At 40.2% G+C, this 13,788-nt stretch overlaps 1 protein-coding gene and 1 long non-coding RNA gene across 2 annotated transcripts in view; one reads left to right on the plus strand and one right to left on the minus strand.

Annotated features, from left to right (window-relative positions):
• Positions 2,821-7,392, minus strand: LOC106504871. The gene is made up of 3 exons (XR_001298767.2): positions 7,272-7,392; positions 4,985-5,146; positions 2,821-2,868 (listed from the first exon to the last, which is right to left on the minus strand). It is a non-coding gene; the product is annotated as an uncharacterized LOC106504871 (long non-coding RNA).
• Positions 7,582-13,788, plus strand: part of DDX10 (DEAD-box helicase 10) — a 259,403-nt gene continuing 253,196 nt past the window's right edge. The window contains exon 1 of the mRNA XM_021062753.1: positions 7,582-7,902. Within this exon, the coding sequence (XP_020918412.1) occupies positions 7,717-7,902 (186 nt within the window). The 5' untranslated portion in view covers positions 7,582-7,716. The remainder of the gene's footprint in view (positions 7,903-13,788) is intronic.

Genomic DNA, 13,788 nt, shown 5'->3' on the forward strand with positions numbered 1-13,788 from the left:
CTAAGTTGCAACCTCTTAAATTCTGTAAAGAGTGACTGATGATATTGATAAGGCATAAAGAACAAAGGGGGATGTCTTTATTTGAATAAACATATGTTTTGTTGTAGGGCTATTAATTTCCTTTCCAATAAAAAGTTGACATATAGTTGAATTGATTTATTAGAAATTATTTGTCATTTTTACATGATAGGATTTAGATGAATCATCTTTAGCTTCTTTAGGCAGTTATTCAGCTCTTGCAGGAATCTCTTGAAATTAAACAGTATTTAGTTTTAGTAACAATGCATAGAGGCAGTTATATCATAGCAGAAAAATTAAACAAAGAACTGCTATTGAAGAGATCCTTTGTGTGTCTGGAAAAAAATTTACCTGTAGTGGTTAACTCTAAAACATGATTCAACTCAGTAAAACTATCAAATTTTCTTTATTGAACTATAGTTGATGTACAATATATATCACATCTTCTTTATCCATTACTCTGCTGATGGACATTTAAGTTGCTTCCATGTCTTGACTATTGTACATAGTGCTGCAATGAACATTGGGGTGCATGTATCTTTACAAATTATTGTTTTCTCCAGATATATGCCCAAGAGTGGGATTGCTGGATCATATGGTAGTTCTGTATTTAGTTTTTGAAGCAACCTTCATACTGTTCTCCATAGTGGCTGCACCAATTTACATTCCTACCAACAGTGTAGGAGGATTCTTTGTTCTCCACATCCTCTCCGGTATTTATTATAGCCTTATTAATGATGGCCATTCTGACTGGTGTGAGGCAATACCTCATTGTAGTTTTTATTTGCATTTCTCTAGTAATTAGCAGTGTTGAGTATCTTTTCTTTTGGCCAATTGTACGTTTCCTTTGGAGAAATGTCTTTTTAGGTCCATTTTTTTTTTTGATTGGATTGTTTGTATTTTGATATAGAGCTGTATGAGCTGTTTGTATATTTTGGAGATTGATCCCATATCAGTTGCATCATTTGCAAATATTTTCTCCCATTCTGTGGGTTGTCTTTTCTTTTTTCTAAATGATTTCCTTTGCTATGCAAAATATTTTAAGTTAAATTTGGCCCCATTTGTTTCTTTTTGTTTTTATTTCCATTACTCTAGGAGATGGATCCAAAGAGATATTGCTGTGATTTATGTCAAAGAGTGTCCTGTTTTCCTCTATTAGTTTTATGGTGTCTGGTCCTCAATTTAGGTCTTTAATCCATTTTGAGTTTATTTTTACATATGGTGTAAGAGTATGCTCTAATTTCATTCTTTTACATGTAACTGCTCAGTTTTCCCAGAACCATTTATTGAAGAGACTGTCTTTTCTCCACTGTATATTCTTGCCTCCTTTGTTATAGAATAGTTGACCATATGTGTGTGGGTTTATTTATGAGCTTTCTATCAGGTTCCATTGATTAATGTTTTTGTGCCAGTGTCTGTTTTTGTGCCAGTACCATTATGTTTTGATGACTGTAGCTTTGTAGTAAAGTCTGAAGTTAGGAAGCCTGATTCCTCCAGCTCCATTTGTCTTTCTCAAGACTGTTTTGTCTGTATGGGTTCCATTGTGTTTCCATACAAATTTAAAATATTTTTATTCTAGTTTTATGAAAAAACCATTGTTAATTTAATATATCTGAGCAGAAATAAATAAAATAGAGATGAAGAAAACAATAGACCAGATCAACAAAACTAAAAGCTGGTTCTTTGAAAAGATAAACAAAATTGATAAACCTTTAGCCAGACTCACCAAGAAAAAGGGAGAAGACTCAAATCAATAATATTAGAGGAGTTTTTGTCATGGAGCAGCAGAAACAAATCCGAGTAGTATCCATGAGGATTCAGGTTTGATCCCGGGCCTTGCTCAGTGGGTTGGGGATCTGGCATTGCCGTGAGCTGTGGTGTAGGTCACAGGGGTGGCTCAGATCCCGTGTTGCTGTGGCTGTGGTATAGGCCAGCAGCTGTAGCTCTGATTCAACCCCTAGCATGGGAACCTCCATATGCCATGGGTCTGACCCTAAAAAGACAAAAAAAAAAAAAAAAAAAAAGCTATAAAGCTCCCAACAAACAAAAGTCCAGGCCCTGATGGCTTCACAGGAAAATTCTATCAAATCTTTAGAGAAGAGTTAACACCTACCCTTTTGAAACTATTCCAAAAAATTGCAGAGGAGGGAATACTTCCAAACCCATTCTATGAGGCCACCATCACCCTGATACCAAAACCAGACAAAGATAACACAAAAAAAGGAAATTATAGGCCAATATCACTGATGGACATAGATGCAAAAATCCTCAACAAAATACTAGCAAACTGAATCCAATAATAAATTAAAAGGATCATACAACATGATCAGGTGGGATTTATCCAAGGGATACAAGGATTTTTTATTATCCACAAATCAATCAGTATGATATACCATATTAACAAACTGAAGAATAAAAACCATGTGATCATCTCTATAGATGAAGAAAAACTTTCTATCAAATTCAACATCCACTTATGATAAAAACTCTCTAGAAAATGGTCATAGAGGATTTCCTATTGTGGCTCAGCAGAAACAAACCCAACTAGTATCCATGAGGATGCAGGTTTGATACCTGGCCTTGTGCAATGGGTTAAGGATCTGGCGTTGCCTTGAGCTGGTGTAGGTCATAGACACAGCTCAGATCTGAGATTGCTGTAGCTGTGGCGTAGGCTGGCAGCTACAGCTCCGATCCAACCCCTAGCCTGGGAACCTCCATATGCCACAGGGTGCGGCTCTAAAAAGCAAAAAAATTTAAGAAAATTTTTTAAAAAGAAAGAAAATGGGCATAGAGAGAACCTACCTCAATAGAACAAAGGCCACAGCTAATATCATACTCAGCAGTGAGAAGCTGAAAGCAAGACAAGGATGTCCACTGTCATCACTTTTATTCAATATAGATTTGGAAGTTCTAGCCACAACAATTAGAGAATAAAGAGAAATAAAAGGGATTCAAATGGGAAAAGAAAAACCGTCACTGTTTGGAGATGACGTATTACTATACATAGAAAATCCTGAAGATGCTACCAGAAAACTACTAGAGCTCATCAATAAATTCAGTAAAATTGTAGGATACAGAATTAATACACAGAGGAGTTCCTGCTGTGGTGCTATGGATTAAGAATCTGACTGCAGCTAGGGTTGCTGGGGAGGCCTGGGTTCAGTGCACAGCCCAGAACAGTGGGTTAAAGGATCCACAATTGTTACAGCTATGGCTTGGATTCAATCCCTGACCCAGGAACTTCTACAGGCTGTGGGTGTGGCCATTAAAAAAAAAATTGACGCAATCCCATTCTTGGGCATATATCCGGACAAAACTCTACTTAAAAGAGACACATGCACCCACATGTTCATTGCAGCACTATTCACAATAGCCAGGACATGGAAACAACCCAAATGTCCATCGACAGATGATTGGATTCGGAAGATGTGGTATATATACACAATGGAATACTACTCAGCCATAAAAAAGAATGACATAATGCCATTTGCAGCAACATGGATGGAACTAGAGAATCTCATACTGAGTGAAATGAGCCAGAAAGACAAAGACAAATACCATACAATATCACTTATAACTGGAATCTAATATCCAGCACAAATGAACATCTCCTCAGAAAAGAAAATCATGGACTTGGAAAATAGACTTGTGGCTGCCTGATGGGAGGGGGAGGGAGTGGGAGGGATCGGGAGCTTGGGCTTATCAGACACAACCTAGAATAGATTTACAAGGAGATCCTGCTGAATAGCATTGAGAACTTTGTCTAGATACTCAGGTTGCAACAGAACAAGGGGTGGGGAAAAAAATGTAATTGTAATGTATACATGTAAGGATAACTTGATCCTCTTGCTGTACAGTGGGAAAAAAAATTGAAATTAATACACAGGAATCTGTTGTATTTCTATACACTAACAATGAAAGATCAGAAAGGTAAATTTATCATTTATCATCACATCTCATTTATCATAACATCCAAAAAAAAATCTCATTTATCATTGCATCAAAAAAAAAAAAAGCAAAAGCAAAAAAATGCCAAGGGAAAAAGCCACCTAAAGAGTCAAATGACCTGTACTCTAAAAAGTATAAACTGATGAAAGAAATCGAAGATGACACAAACATGGAAAGATACTAAGTTCTTGGATTGGAAGAATCAATATTGTAAAAAACGACTATACTATCCAAGACAATCTGCAGATTCAATGTAACATCTATTAAATTACCATAGCTTCTTTATCCATTCATATGCTAATGGACACTTAGACTGCTGTCATATCTCAGCAATTGTAAATAATGCTGCTATGAACATTGAGATGCATGTATCTTTTCAAATTAGTGTTTTTGTTTTTTCAGATACATACCCAGGAGTGGAATTGTTCGGTCATATGGCAGTCCTATTTTTAGGTTTTTGAGAAAACTCCATACTGTTTTCTGGTTGCACCCGTTTACATTCCCACCAACACTGTACAAGGGTTTGCTTTTTCCCTCATTTGTTATTTGTTAAAACTATCAGATTTGTTTTTTTAAAAAAGGGGGAAGTCCTCTAATTTACCAGTCAAAATAAACAACATTTCCAAAGTACATATTATATCACAATAATTTAGCAATTCCTGGGTAATCATTAGGTGATTATGTAAGAGCACTTGTTTCTTTGTTCTTATAAAATGTCACTAGACCAAAAAACAAGAAACAAAAAAACAATGGTGAAGGTTAGCAGCTTTTCGGTGGTATATATATTTTCAGATATTTACAAATTTTGAGATAAAACACAAAGCTCATATAATTTATTACTACATATCAGAAACACAATTTAAAAAATTAATAGATCCAGATAACAAAAAAGAGGAAGCTATTATAGAGAAAAGTAGTTAACTGAATACATATTTTTGGAGAAAACATAGGGAATACTGCAAAAAAAATAGTATTTTCATCAGACTGTAGAACCCAGAGATGGTGGGAATTTACTTACCTCCATGTTAACCAAGACAGATGAATTTAAATAAAAACTGGAAGGAAAAAATTAAATATACGTTTATATCACGTCTCTTTTCCCACTTCAAGTACATGGTTGTGTAACTTGAATATTAAAGAATAGGTCATTCTTCTTGGAAGTACATCACAATCGAGAAATCTGAAATTAAAAAATAAAAAACAACATTGGTAGAAGTTTTGGAAACAAACAAACAAAATACAAACTCTTTCAAACAGTGAAAACATATTAGATTCTGTTTATTGTATCTTGAAGGTTTCTGTTTTTATTAAAAACTGTCAATGAATGAAAAAAGTTTAGAATGCAAAGGGTGCAAAGACTGGCATTTATCACACGTTCTTAGAAATGATAAAGAGAATGAAAAAGCACATCAGCCAAGTGCTACTATTTGAAATTAAAGCTGAATTTTAAAAGTATATATGTAACTTAAAATATATATTTTAAAAGTATATACATATATACTAAAAGTATATATGTAATTTTAAAAGTATATATATGTAACTATGGTGTTATGTAATAGAGACTAGAGGGTAAAATATAAAACCAAATAATTAACATAATAGCAGGTGCATTAAATGAAATAATTTGAATAAGGCAAGATATGCTAAGTATAGTTCAATTATTTTAGTTATAACCTCCCTAGAACACATGTAGAACAGATAACAATTATTGTTAGACTTATGAATTTCTAAAATCCACCATTTCTATACATGAACATAGATTTTGCTCAGCAAATGATACAATTGGAAAATGATCAGATCTACTTATAAATACATAACAGAAAGAAAAATCATGTGAAGGGAAGAGATCTTTGTGATTTGTAACCATGATCTCCATCACGAGAGCATGTTGCCACAGCAAAAGCAATTTTTCCCTAAAGACTGAATTCAAAGTAAGTGCCAAAAAAGCTTCTGACGGCAGTGCAAAAATTGTGACTGTGAAAGAAAATAATGTTACCTGAGTGAAGTTTTATTTATTTTTTGCTTTTTAGGGCCACACCTGTGGCATATGGAAGTTCCTAGGCAAAGGTCAACTGGAGCTACAGCTGCCAGCCTACCCACAGCCACAGCAACTAGGGATCTGAGCCTTGTCTGTGACCTATACCACAGCTCAGTGCTGGATCCTTTAACCCACTGAGTGAGGCCAGGGATAGAACCTGCATCCTCATGGATACTAATCAAATTCATTTCTGCTGCACCACATCAGGGACTCCCTGACTGAAGTTTTAAATCCTACAGTTTTGAGGTTAACATGTTATGGCAAGTAGAAAAGAGAGTATCTTTGGGTTCATAGATTGATATCTGGAAAACTGAAATCTGGTACAAATAATAATTTTAGTGGCAATAGTATATTAATAATAATAATAATAAGCAAAACCACTAAACAACAATTCCCCATTTCCTCTCTCCCCAGCCCCTGGCAACCACCATTCTACTTTCCATCTCTATAAACCTGACTACTCTAGGTACCTCATTTAAGTGGTATCACAAGGTATTTGTCTTTTTGTGATTTATTTCACTCAGCATAACTTCAAGGTTTATCTAGGTCGTAGCATTGCCAGAATTCCCTTCCTTCTTAAGGCTGAATAGTATTCCATAGTATGGAAATGCCACATTTGCTTATCCATCGTTGTGGATGGACACTTGTGCTGCTTCCACATTTTGGCCGTTGTGAATAATGTTGCTATGAACATGGGAGGTACAGGTTTCTTCCAGACACTGCTTTCAATTCTTTTGTGTGTTTATCCAGAAGTAGAATGGCTGGATCTTGTGGTAGTTCTATTTTTAACTTTTAGTGGACCTATATGTACTTTTATGTAACCTCCCCTTATTGAAGTTTACTCTCTACTACATCTAGTGACTCCCTGCCACGCCCCCAACTCCATATTCTCTTTAGAGACTTGACATGTGGTTCCGGTATTTATCTGGCTACGTGGGGTTGGAAAGGGAATTTCAGCCCCGAACTCTCTGCATATGAACCTTGAACTTAATCTCTGTTTTTCCTTGCTACAACTCTGCTCCACCCCTATCTAGACTACATCTGTGCCCTAGGTAAATGTACCGGGAAAACTAATTCACGGAAAGACAATTCACTTAAATGGCCAATTTGCAAATAATTTTCTCTTAATCCTTTATTAATGTATCAGTTTGTCTTCATAATAGCATTTTAAAGCAAATTTAATTTGATTCTGCTCTAGTTCCCTGCTGCTGCAGCTAGAATCTGACAGGCTAAAAAAAAAAGGAAAAACCCTAAAGCTATTACCTACCTGTTTGATTTTTGGGCAAATCATTCGGCTCCATGGACAAAATATGCAAGACCGGGCTTACAATTGTAATTCACAGACTGTGTGTTTAAGTGCGAAATTGTGTGACGCCACCATAGTAACAGCAATCAGCGCGCATGCGCCCATTTAAAGCACCAGCGTGCCCCTGGAGCCACTCAGCCCCGCCCTCTTCCTCAGGTTGCACCGCCTCCGTTTCCCCGAGACGACTCCGCTCCGCCCTGCAGATTCCCAGTAGCCAATCACCGCCCATTTCTTTCTCGCCGCGGACGGCGCGTGCCTGGTTTCAAAGGCCCGAGGGCGGGCACCTGGTTTTGCGCACGCGCCCTCGCCTTCTCTCCCCACGCTGGTTCCGCGTCCTCGGAGTGGTGCCTCTGTCCGCCTCGGTTGCCAAGGGTCTGGGTGAGATCCGGGCTGTCGCGCCACCGCGATGGGCAAAACTGCCGATTCCCGGGGCCTCGGAGTCCGGCCCGACCCGGTGCGGAGCTTCAATCGTTGGAAGAAGAAGCACAGCTACAGGCAGAGTCAAAAGAAACAGTTGAGGAAGCAGCTGAAGAAGCCCGAGTGGCAAGTGGAGCGTGAGGTTATCAGCCGCCTCGTGCAGAACTATGAAAAGGTGAGTCCTGAGGGGGGGGGGTGCGGGGTGGGCCCCGCGGGAGAGCAAGGCATGGGGTGGTCCGGCAGATGCGCGGGGCTGCGTGTCCCTGCGGCGCGGGACTTCACAGGGGACTCTGTCAGGGGAGCTGCTGAGAGGTGCTACCTAGGCCCTCATGAGGCCACAGGTGGTCTGCTGGGTGCCACAGTCCAGGCCTCCCGACAGTTCAGGCCGCTCTTCTGCTGACCACACTGTTCTTGGTAAAGTGATGGAAATGCAGTGTTTCTTAAGCATAGGGAGAGTGATTGCTGTAATGGTTACAGTTTTATTCATAAAAATTATTTATTCATGCCGCCAACGAGAGTAACGGTAAATAATGACACCTACATTTCAAGCCACCCATCGTGTGCTTTACATTAATTATTTGACTTGACCTGAAGTAATGGTTCTTATTCCCGTTTCGCAGATGAGAACATCGAGCCTCTGAGAGGATAACTTGTCCTTGGCTCTCACCTGTAGTAGGTGCTGTGGAACTGGAACCTAGACTGAGTCCAAAGCCTTTGCTTTTAATTGGTCTTTATGCCAGCCTTGCATCTCTCAACATCACCCATCCTTCCTGTGCTCATTTCATTTTCGCAGCTTGTTTCATGGCCCCATCCAAGAACTAGTATAAAAAAGCTGCACCCCTGGTCTGTTGCTGGTACCTGCCATTCCGCAATGTAGGTGATACTCCTTGATGAGAATCCCCATAGTTACAGTTTTGACTTCTTGATCTCTTCCACCCTCAAGCTTCTTGCGGCTGTCCCTACCCTTTCTTTTCCTTCCCCTAATTACACCTCTTTTGGCCTTAACTCATCTCACTCAGCCTCTCAGTGATTGCTCTTTTCTAGAACAGGATTTAACACCGCCACATATCTGGAATTAAAGTCATCAGAGGTCATGCTAGTATAGCTTTCCTTTAAACAACACTTAGATCAAAAGTAAGTTTAGATAGAGCTGAGAGTGTTTTGGGCTTTGAAGTTAAGATGGTGATGATTTGATCCTGGCTTTTGCTCACCCAGTGAATGATGTGGGGCAAGTTACTTAACTTTGCTTCCCTTTTCTTGTCTTTAAAAGGCATAATAGTATCCATCTTGTAAGTTATGGGCAGTTAGTAAGAATGCATGTAGAGTATTCTGCGCAATGCCTGACACATGCAAATATTCCATATATTACCTGTTATTACTATTACCCTTACATACTCAGCATCTCAAAAAGCCATTGTAAATTACTGTTATTTTGCATTTGGGGCTTTTTGACTAGAATTGCTTAGGGAGGAGAGCCTCAGCCCTTGCTTATTCTCACTCTTCTCTTGTATAATCCTAAAGTTTATTCCTATTAACTCCTTCTTGTGTTCTACCCAGAGCACTTCTGAGTTTATATATATATTTTTTTCTCCTGACTGTGCTGGATGGCTTTATCTGTGTCATAGAATTCCTTATATACCACAAATCTAAAACTGAGATCATTATTTTTTTCTTTTAAATTCACAATTCTGAGGTGTTTTTTCTTTTTAAGGCCGCCCGCCTGGCATATGGAAGTTCCCAGGCTGGGGATGGAATCAGAGCTATAGCTGCTGCCCTACACCACATCCACAGCAATGTGGGATCCAGTCTGCATCTGTGACCATAGCTCAAGGCAATGCTGGATGCTTGACCCACTGAGCGAGGCCAGGGATCAAACTTGCATCCTCATGGATACTAGTCGGATTTGTTTCCACTGCACCACAATGGGAGCTCCCCACAATTTTGTGTACTATTTCCTTGTATTATTTCCTTATTGCCACCATGGCAAATTACCACAAACTTCATGGCTTAAAACAATAGAAATGTATTCTCTTGTAGTTCTGGAAGCCAGAAATCTGAAATCAGTCTCACTGGGCTGAAATCAGGGTGTCAGTAGGCCCACATGCTCTCTCTGGAGCTCTAGAGGAAACTCCATTTTTTTCTCTCCCAGCTTCTGGGGGTTGTTTGTATTCTTTGGCTTGTGGCTTCATCACTGCCATCTCTGCCTCTGTGGACAGATTGCCTTCTCCTGCTCCATGTCAGATCTGCCTCTATCCTTTTTTTGGTAGGGATAACTTTTGGTCACAATTCAGGTACTCAGATACTTGAGGATAATCTCCCCATCTCAAGATCTTTAATCACTGTACGAAGTCACTTTTGTTATGTAAGATTATATCCACCGTTCTGGAAGTTAGGATTGAACATATTTGGGAATGATTCTTGAGCCTATCACATCCTAGCCCCACTATCCAAGCAGACTGCTGACTTGGACACCTAGGAGTAATCCTGGAGGCTTCTCTTGTCACTCCTACATCCAATTAGTCACACTGGTGATCTACTCTGCCTCTTAAATCTCCCAATTGCTTCTCCATCCCTAGTCCCAAGCCTTAGTTCAGGCCCCATCATCTCTTGCCTGGGTTGCTACAATAGCTATTGCTATGGGTCAGCAGACTTTTTCTGTAAGGGATGGGACAGTACATGGTTTCAGTTTTGCAGGTTGTAAGGGTGGAACTATTCAACTCAGCCATTGTAACACAAAAGCTGCCATGGAAATACTTAAACAAATGGGCATGGTTGTGAGGTTGTGTTCTAGCAAAACTTCCATTACTAAAACAGGTGGCTGATGGGATTTGGCCATTGGACCTTATTGCCTTCTATTCTCTCCTTCATATTGCTGCTAGAATGATTCTTTCCAAGATGAAATCTAATAGTTTTACTCCTGATTGAAACCCTTCCTTGGCTCACAGTTACTTTTAGGAAAGTGGTCACTTAAACGTGTCAGCATGTTCTAGTCCAGTGAGAGTAAGTTTTCTGGGGGTCAGGCAGACCTAGTTTAAATCTTGCTCAGCTCAGGTGTTGACTAGCCAAGTTTTTTTTAACATCCCTGTGTCTCAGTTTCTTCATTCAACAGAGATTATTAGCCATGCAGAGTGTTGTAAGGCTCAGAGGAGGTAATATATGTAAACCAAGCAATATGTGTTAGGGACACCTGTTTGGTGCATGACGACCTTTTCCAGGTGACTTTATTCTGCTTAATAAGATGGGTCCATTCTTGGTTTCTTGTTTTAATAATTACTAACATTTATCAAGCCTTTATGCATGTTCACTTGCCATATCCTCACAACAAACAACCCCATGAGATTATTCCCATTATATAAGTGAGGAAATTTTAAAACACAGCAAATTAAGGAATTTGTGCAACGTTGAATAGTAAGTGAAAAAGTTCTAATCCAGGAGGCATAGTTCTGATGTCAGAGCTTGCTTTCTGTGTTGCACAAATGTTTAAATCACAATCTTTGCACTGAATTGAAGGAGGAATTTGTCCCCACCGAGTAGTGTTCTGTTTTTATTTTTTTTAATCTTAGAAATATTTTAATATTTTTGTCAAGAAACAAATGTGTGAAATCAGTTGCCAGGGCTAGCCGTAGTAGAATACAATCGAAGCCGATTGGTTATTCTCTAGGTAACAGAGGGGCAGACCCTCACCATATGGCTTCTTAGATGATGGAACTTATGCATAAAAGTTCTATTACAGCGAATAGTACACAAATGTTTACTAGCCTTTTATACTGAACAATTGGTGAAATACTGAAGTGGTGATATACTGAACAATTTGATTGAGAGACATTTTGAAACAATTTGACAGATACTGGTTGAGGTCCCAGTAAAAATAGGTGGGAAAAAAAAAATACAACCTCTGGGTCCCTAGGGAGGTGGGGTAGGATTGATAAATTTTGACAAATATTGTCTTAGTGAATATGTGCTATGGAGTTAGAGGTGTTATTAGATGGTGTAATTAGGGGAAAAGGTTGAGTTATTCTATACAGAGCCTTTTCTGGCCATGGGATTTAGAGAAACCTGTTTCTTCTGGGCATTGCTACCCTTCCTCTCAGCGGTTGCTGCCTCAGGCCTGGCTTGTGGAACTGAATGTTGGCTGGTTTCAGCGCCTGCACTTCAGCCTTACCAGGTGCAGGGCACGGATTGTGTAGGGCACGCACTGTCCAGCAGTTTGTGGTAGCTGTGAGTGGAGCTAGTTCTTGAATGATGTGTTCTCCAGGTAGAAAAGATTGCAAGGAAGTTGTAGGTGGAAGAACAACAGGAGGATGTACAGCGATGTGAAGGTATACGGAGTTCTCTGAGGGGAACATACTCCTTGAGTGTGGTGTGTGTTCCTGAATTGGCTTCAGATGGGGCTGGAGAAGAGTGGTGGAGGTGGACTGAATGGCTTTGGGGACTGTGGTAGGTAGGATAACAGCTTCCTAAAGATGTCAGCATCCTGATCCCCAGACCTGTGAGTACATGGCAAGGGGTCATGTGAGATTGCCACTCACCTGATCTTTTTTTTTTTTTAATTTTTTTTGCTTTTTAGGGCTGCACCCGCGGCATATGGAGGTTCCCAGGTTAGGGGTCCAATTGGAGCTACAGCTTATGGCTTATGCCGCAGTCACAGCAACGCCAGATCTGAGCTGTGTCTGCGACCTACACCACAGCTTACAGCAACGCCGGATCCTTAACCCACTGAGCGAGGCCAGGGATCGAACCTGCAACCTCATGGTTCCTAGTCAGATTCGTTTCCGCTGTGCCATGATGGGAACTCCAGCTACTCACTTGCTCTTAAACTTTGGTGATTGATCTGGATTTTCCAGGTGGACCCAGTGTAATCATCCAAGGGTCCTTACATGTAGAGGAGGGGGCAGAAGAGTCAGTGTCAGAGCATTGTGAAGTGAGAGGGTTGACCTCCATGCTGGCTGGCTTTGAAGATGGAAGGTTGCCAGAAGCCAAGGAATTCAGGCAGCCAAGAAAGCTGGAATGCAGCCTTGCCAACACCTTGATTTTAGCTGAGTGAAACAAGTTTTGGATTTATGACTTTTAGACTTGTAGGTTAATAAAGTTATGTTGGTTTAAGCTGCTCTTCATGGAAGTAGGTAACTTATACAGAGGCTATGTTTAGGAACTATCTGGAAGCAGTGGTGAGTTACTGGGGGCAATAGAGAGTATATCCAGACTGTAAAGGGTCTGGAGGCCCGACTGTTGTCCTCTGGCAGGCAGATGCCAACACAGGGTTAAATGAATTGGAACTTACTGGGGGAAAGTGTCTGTGCAGTAAAGGAGAAGGAGCAGGAACCAGGAGGGAAAGGAGAGGGGCTGGAAGGAGGAGTGGGTAGGAAGAGCTCAGGCTGCAGCACAGTTCTCAGCCGCTAAAGGGATGGCCTTGAGCCAGAGTTACCCATTAGAGGCATCCCCTGTCCTGCAGGAATGGGTGCTGTGGCCATGCTTGACTGGGCACACAGGCCAGGCAGGCATGGCTTTTTCAGGGGTGGCTGGAGAAGGGCGACAGCTATGTTCCCCAGAGTGGGAGCTCTGGGTGGCTTATTTCTAAGGCCACCACATCATAGGGTATATATTCTAGCAGGGCTGCTGGAGAGCTGGAGATTGAAGCTTATTGAGAAATATGAATTATTTTAGTTCAGCAACCGTTTTCACTTGCTGAATGACTGCACCTGGGATTCATTTAGATTTTTATTGTAATCAGCTATGCTCTATGCGAACTGCCTGCTAATCTGATTTTTTTCCCCTTAATCAGTAATTGGTCTAGTGTAATATGAGGTAGATTGCTTTTCTTCTCTTGATTGCAATAGGTGGAGAACCCTAGTAAGTGTTTAATACTCTCCTCCCCTCACCCCCACTTTGGGATGGGAAAGCATCATTCACTTTTGTGAGAAATAAGAAACAGTTGGAAAAAGAATAGGAGAGTGGTTGAGTAATATCCACCTTATTTCCCCTCTAACTTTTCCACAAACGCTGGGAAGCCTTTAATAAATACTGTCATGGAAACATCTGTTTTCTGATTTCAGAACAATGA

This window comes from Sus scrofa, chromosome 9 (genome assembly GCF_000003025.6).
Source record: "Sus scrofa isolate TJ Tabasco breed Duroc chromosome 9, Sscrofa11.1, whole genome shotgun sequence".
Taxonomy (NCBI): domain Eukaryota; kingdom Metazoa; phylum Chordata; class Mammalia; order Artiodactyla; family Suidae; genus Sus; species Sus scrofa.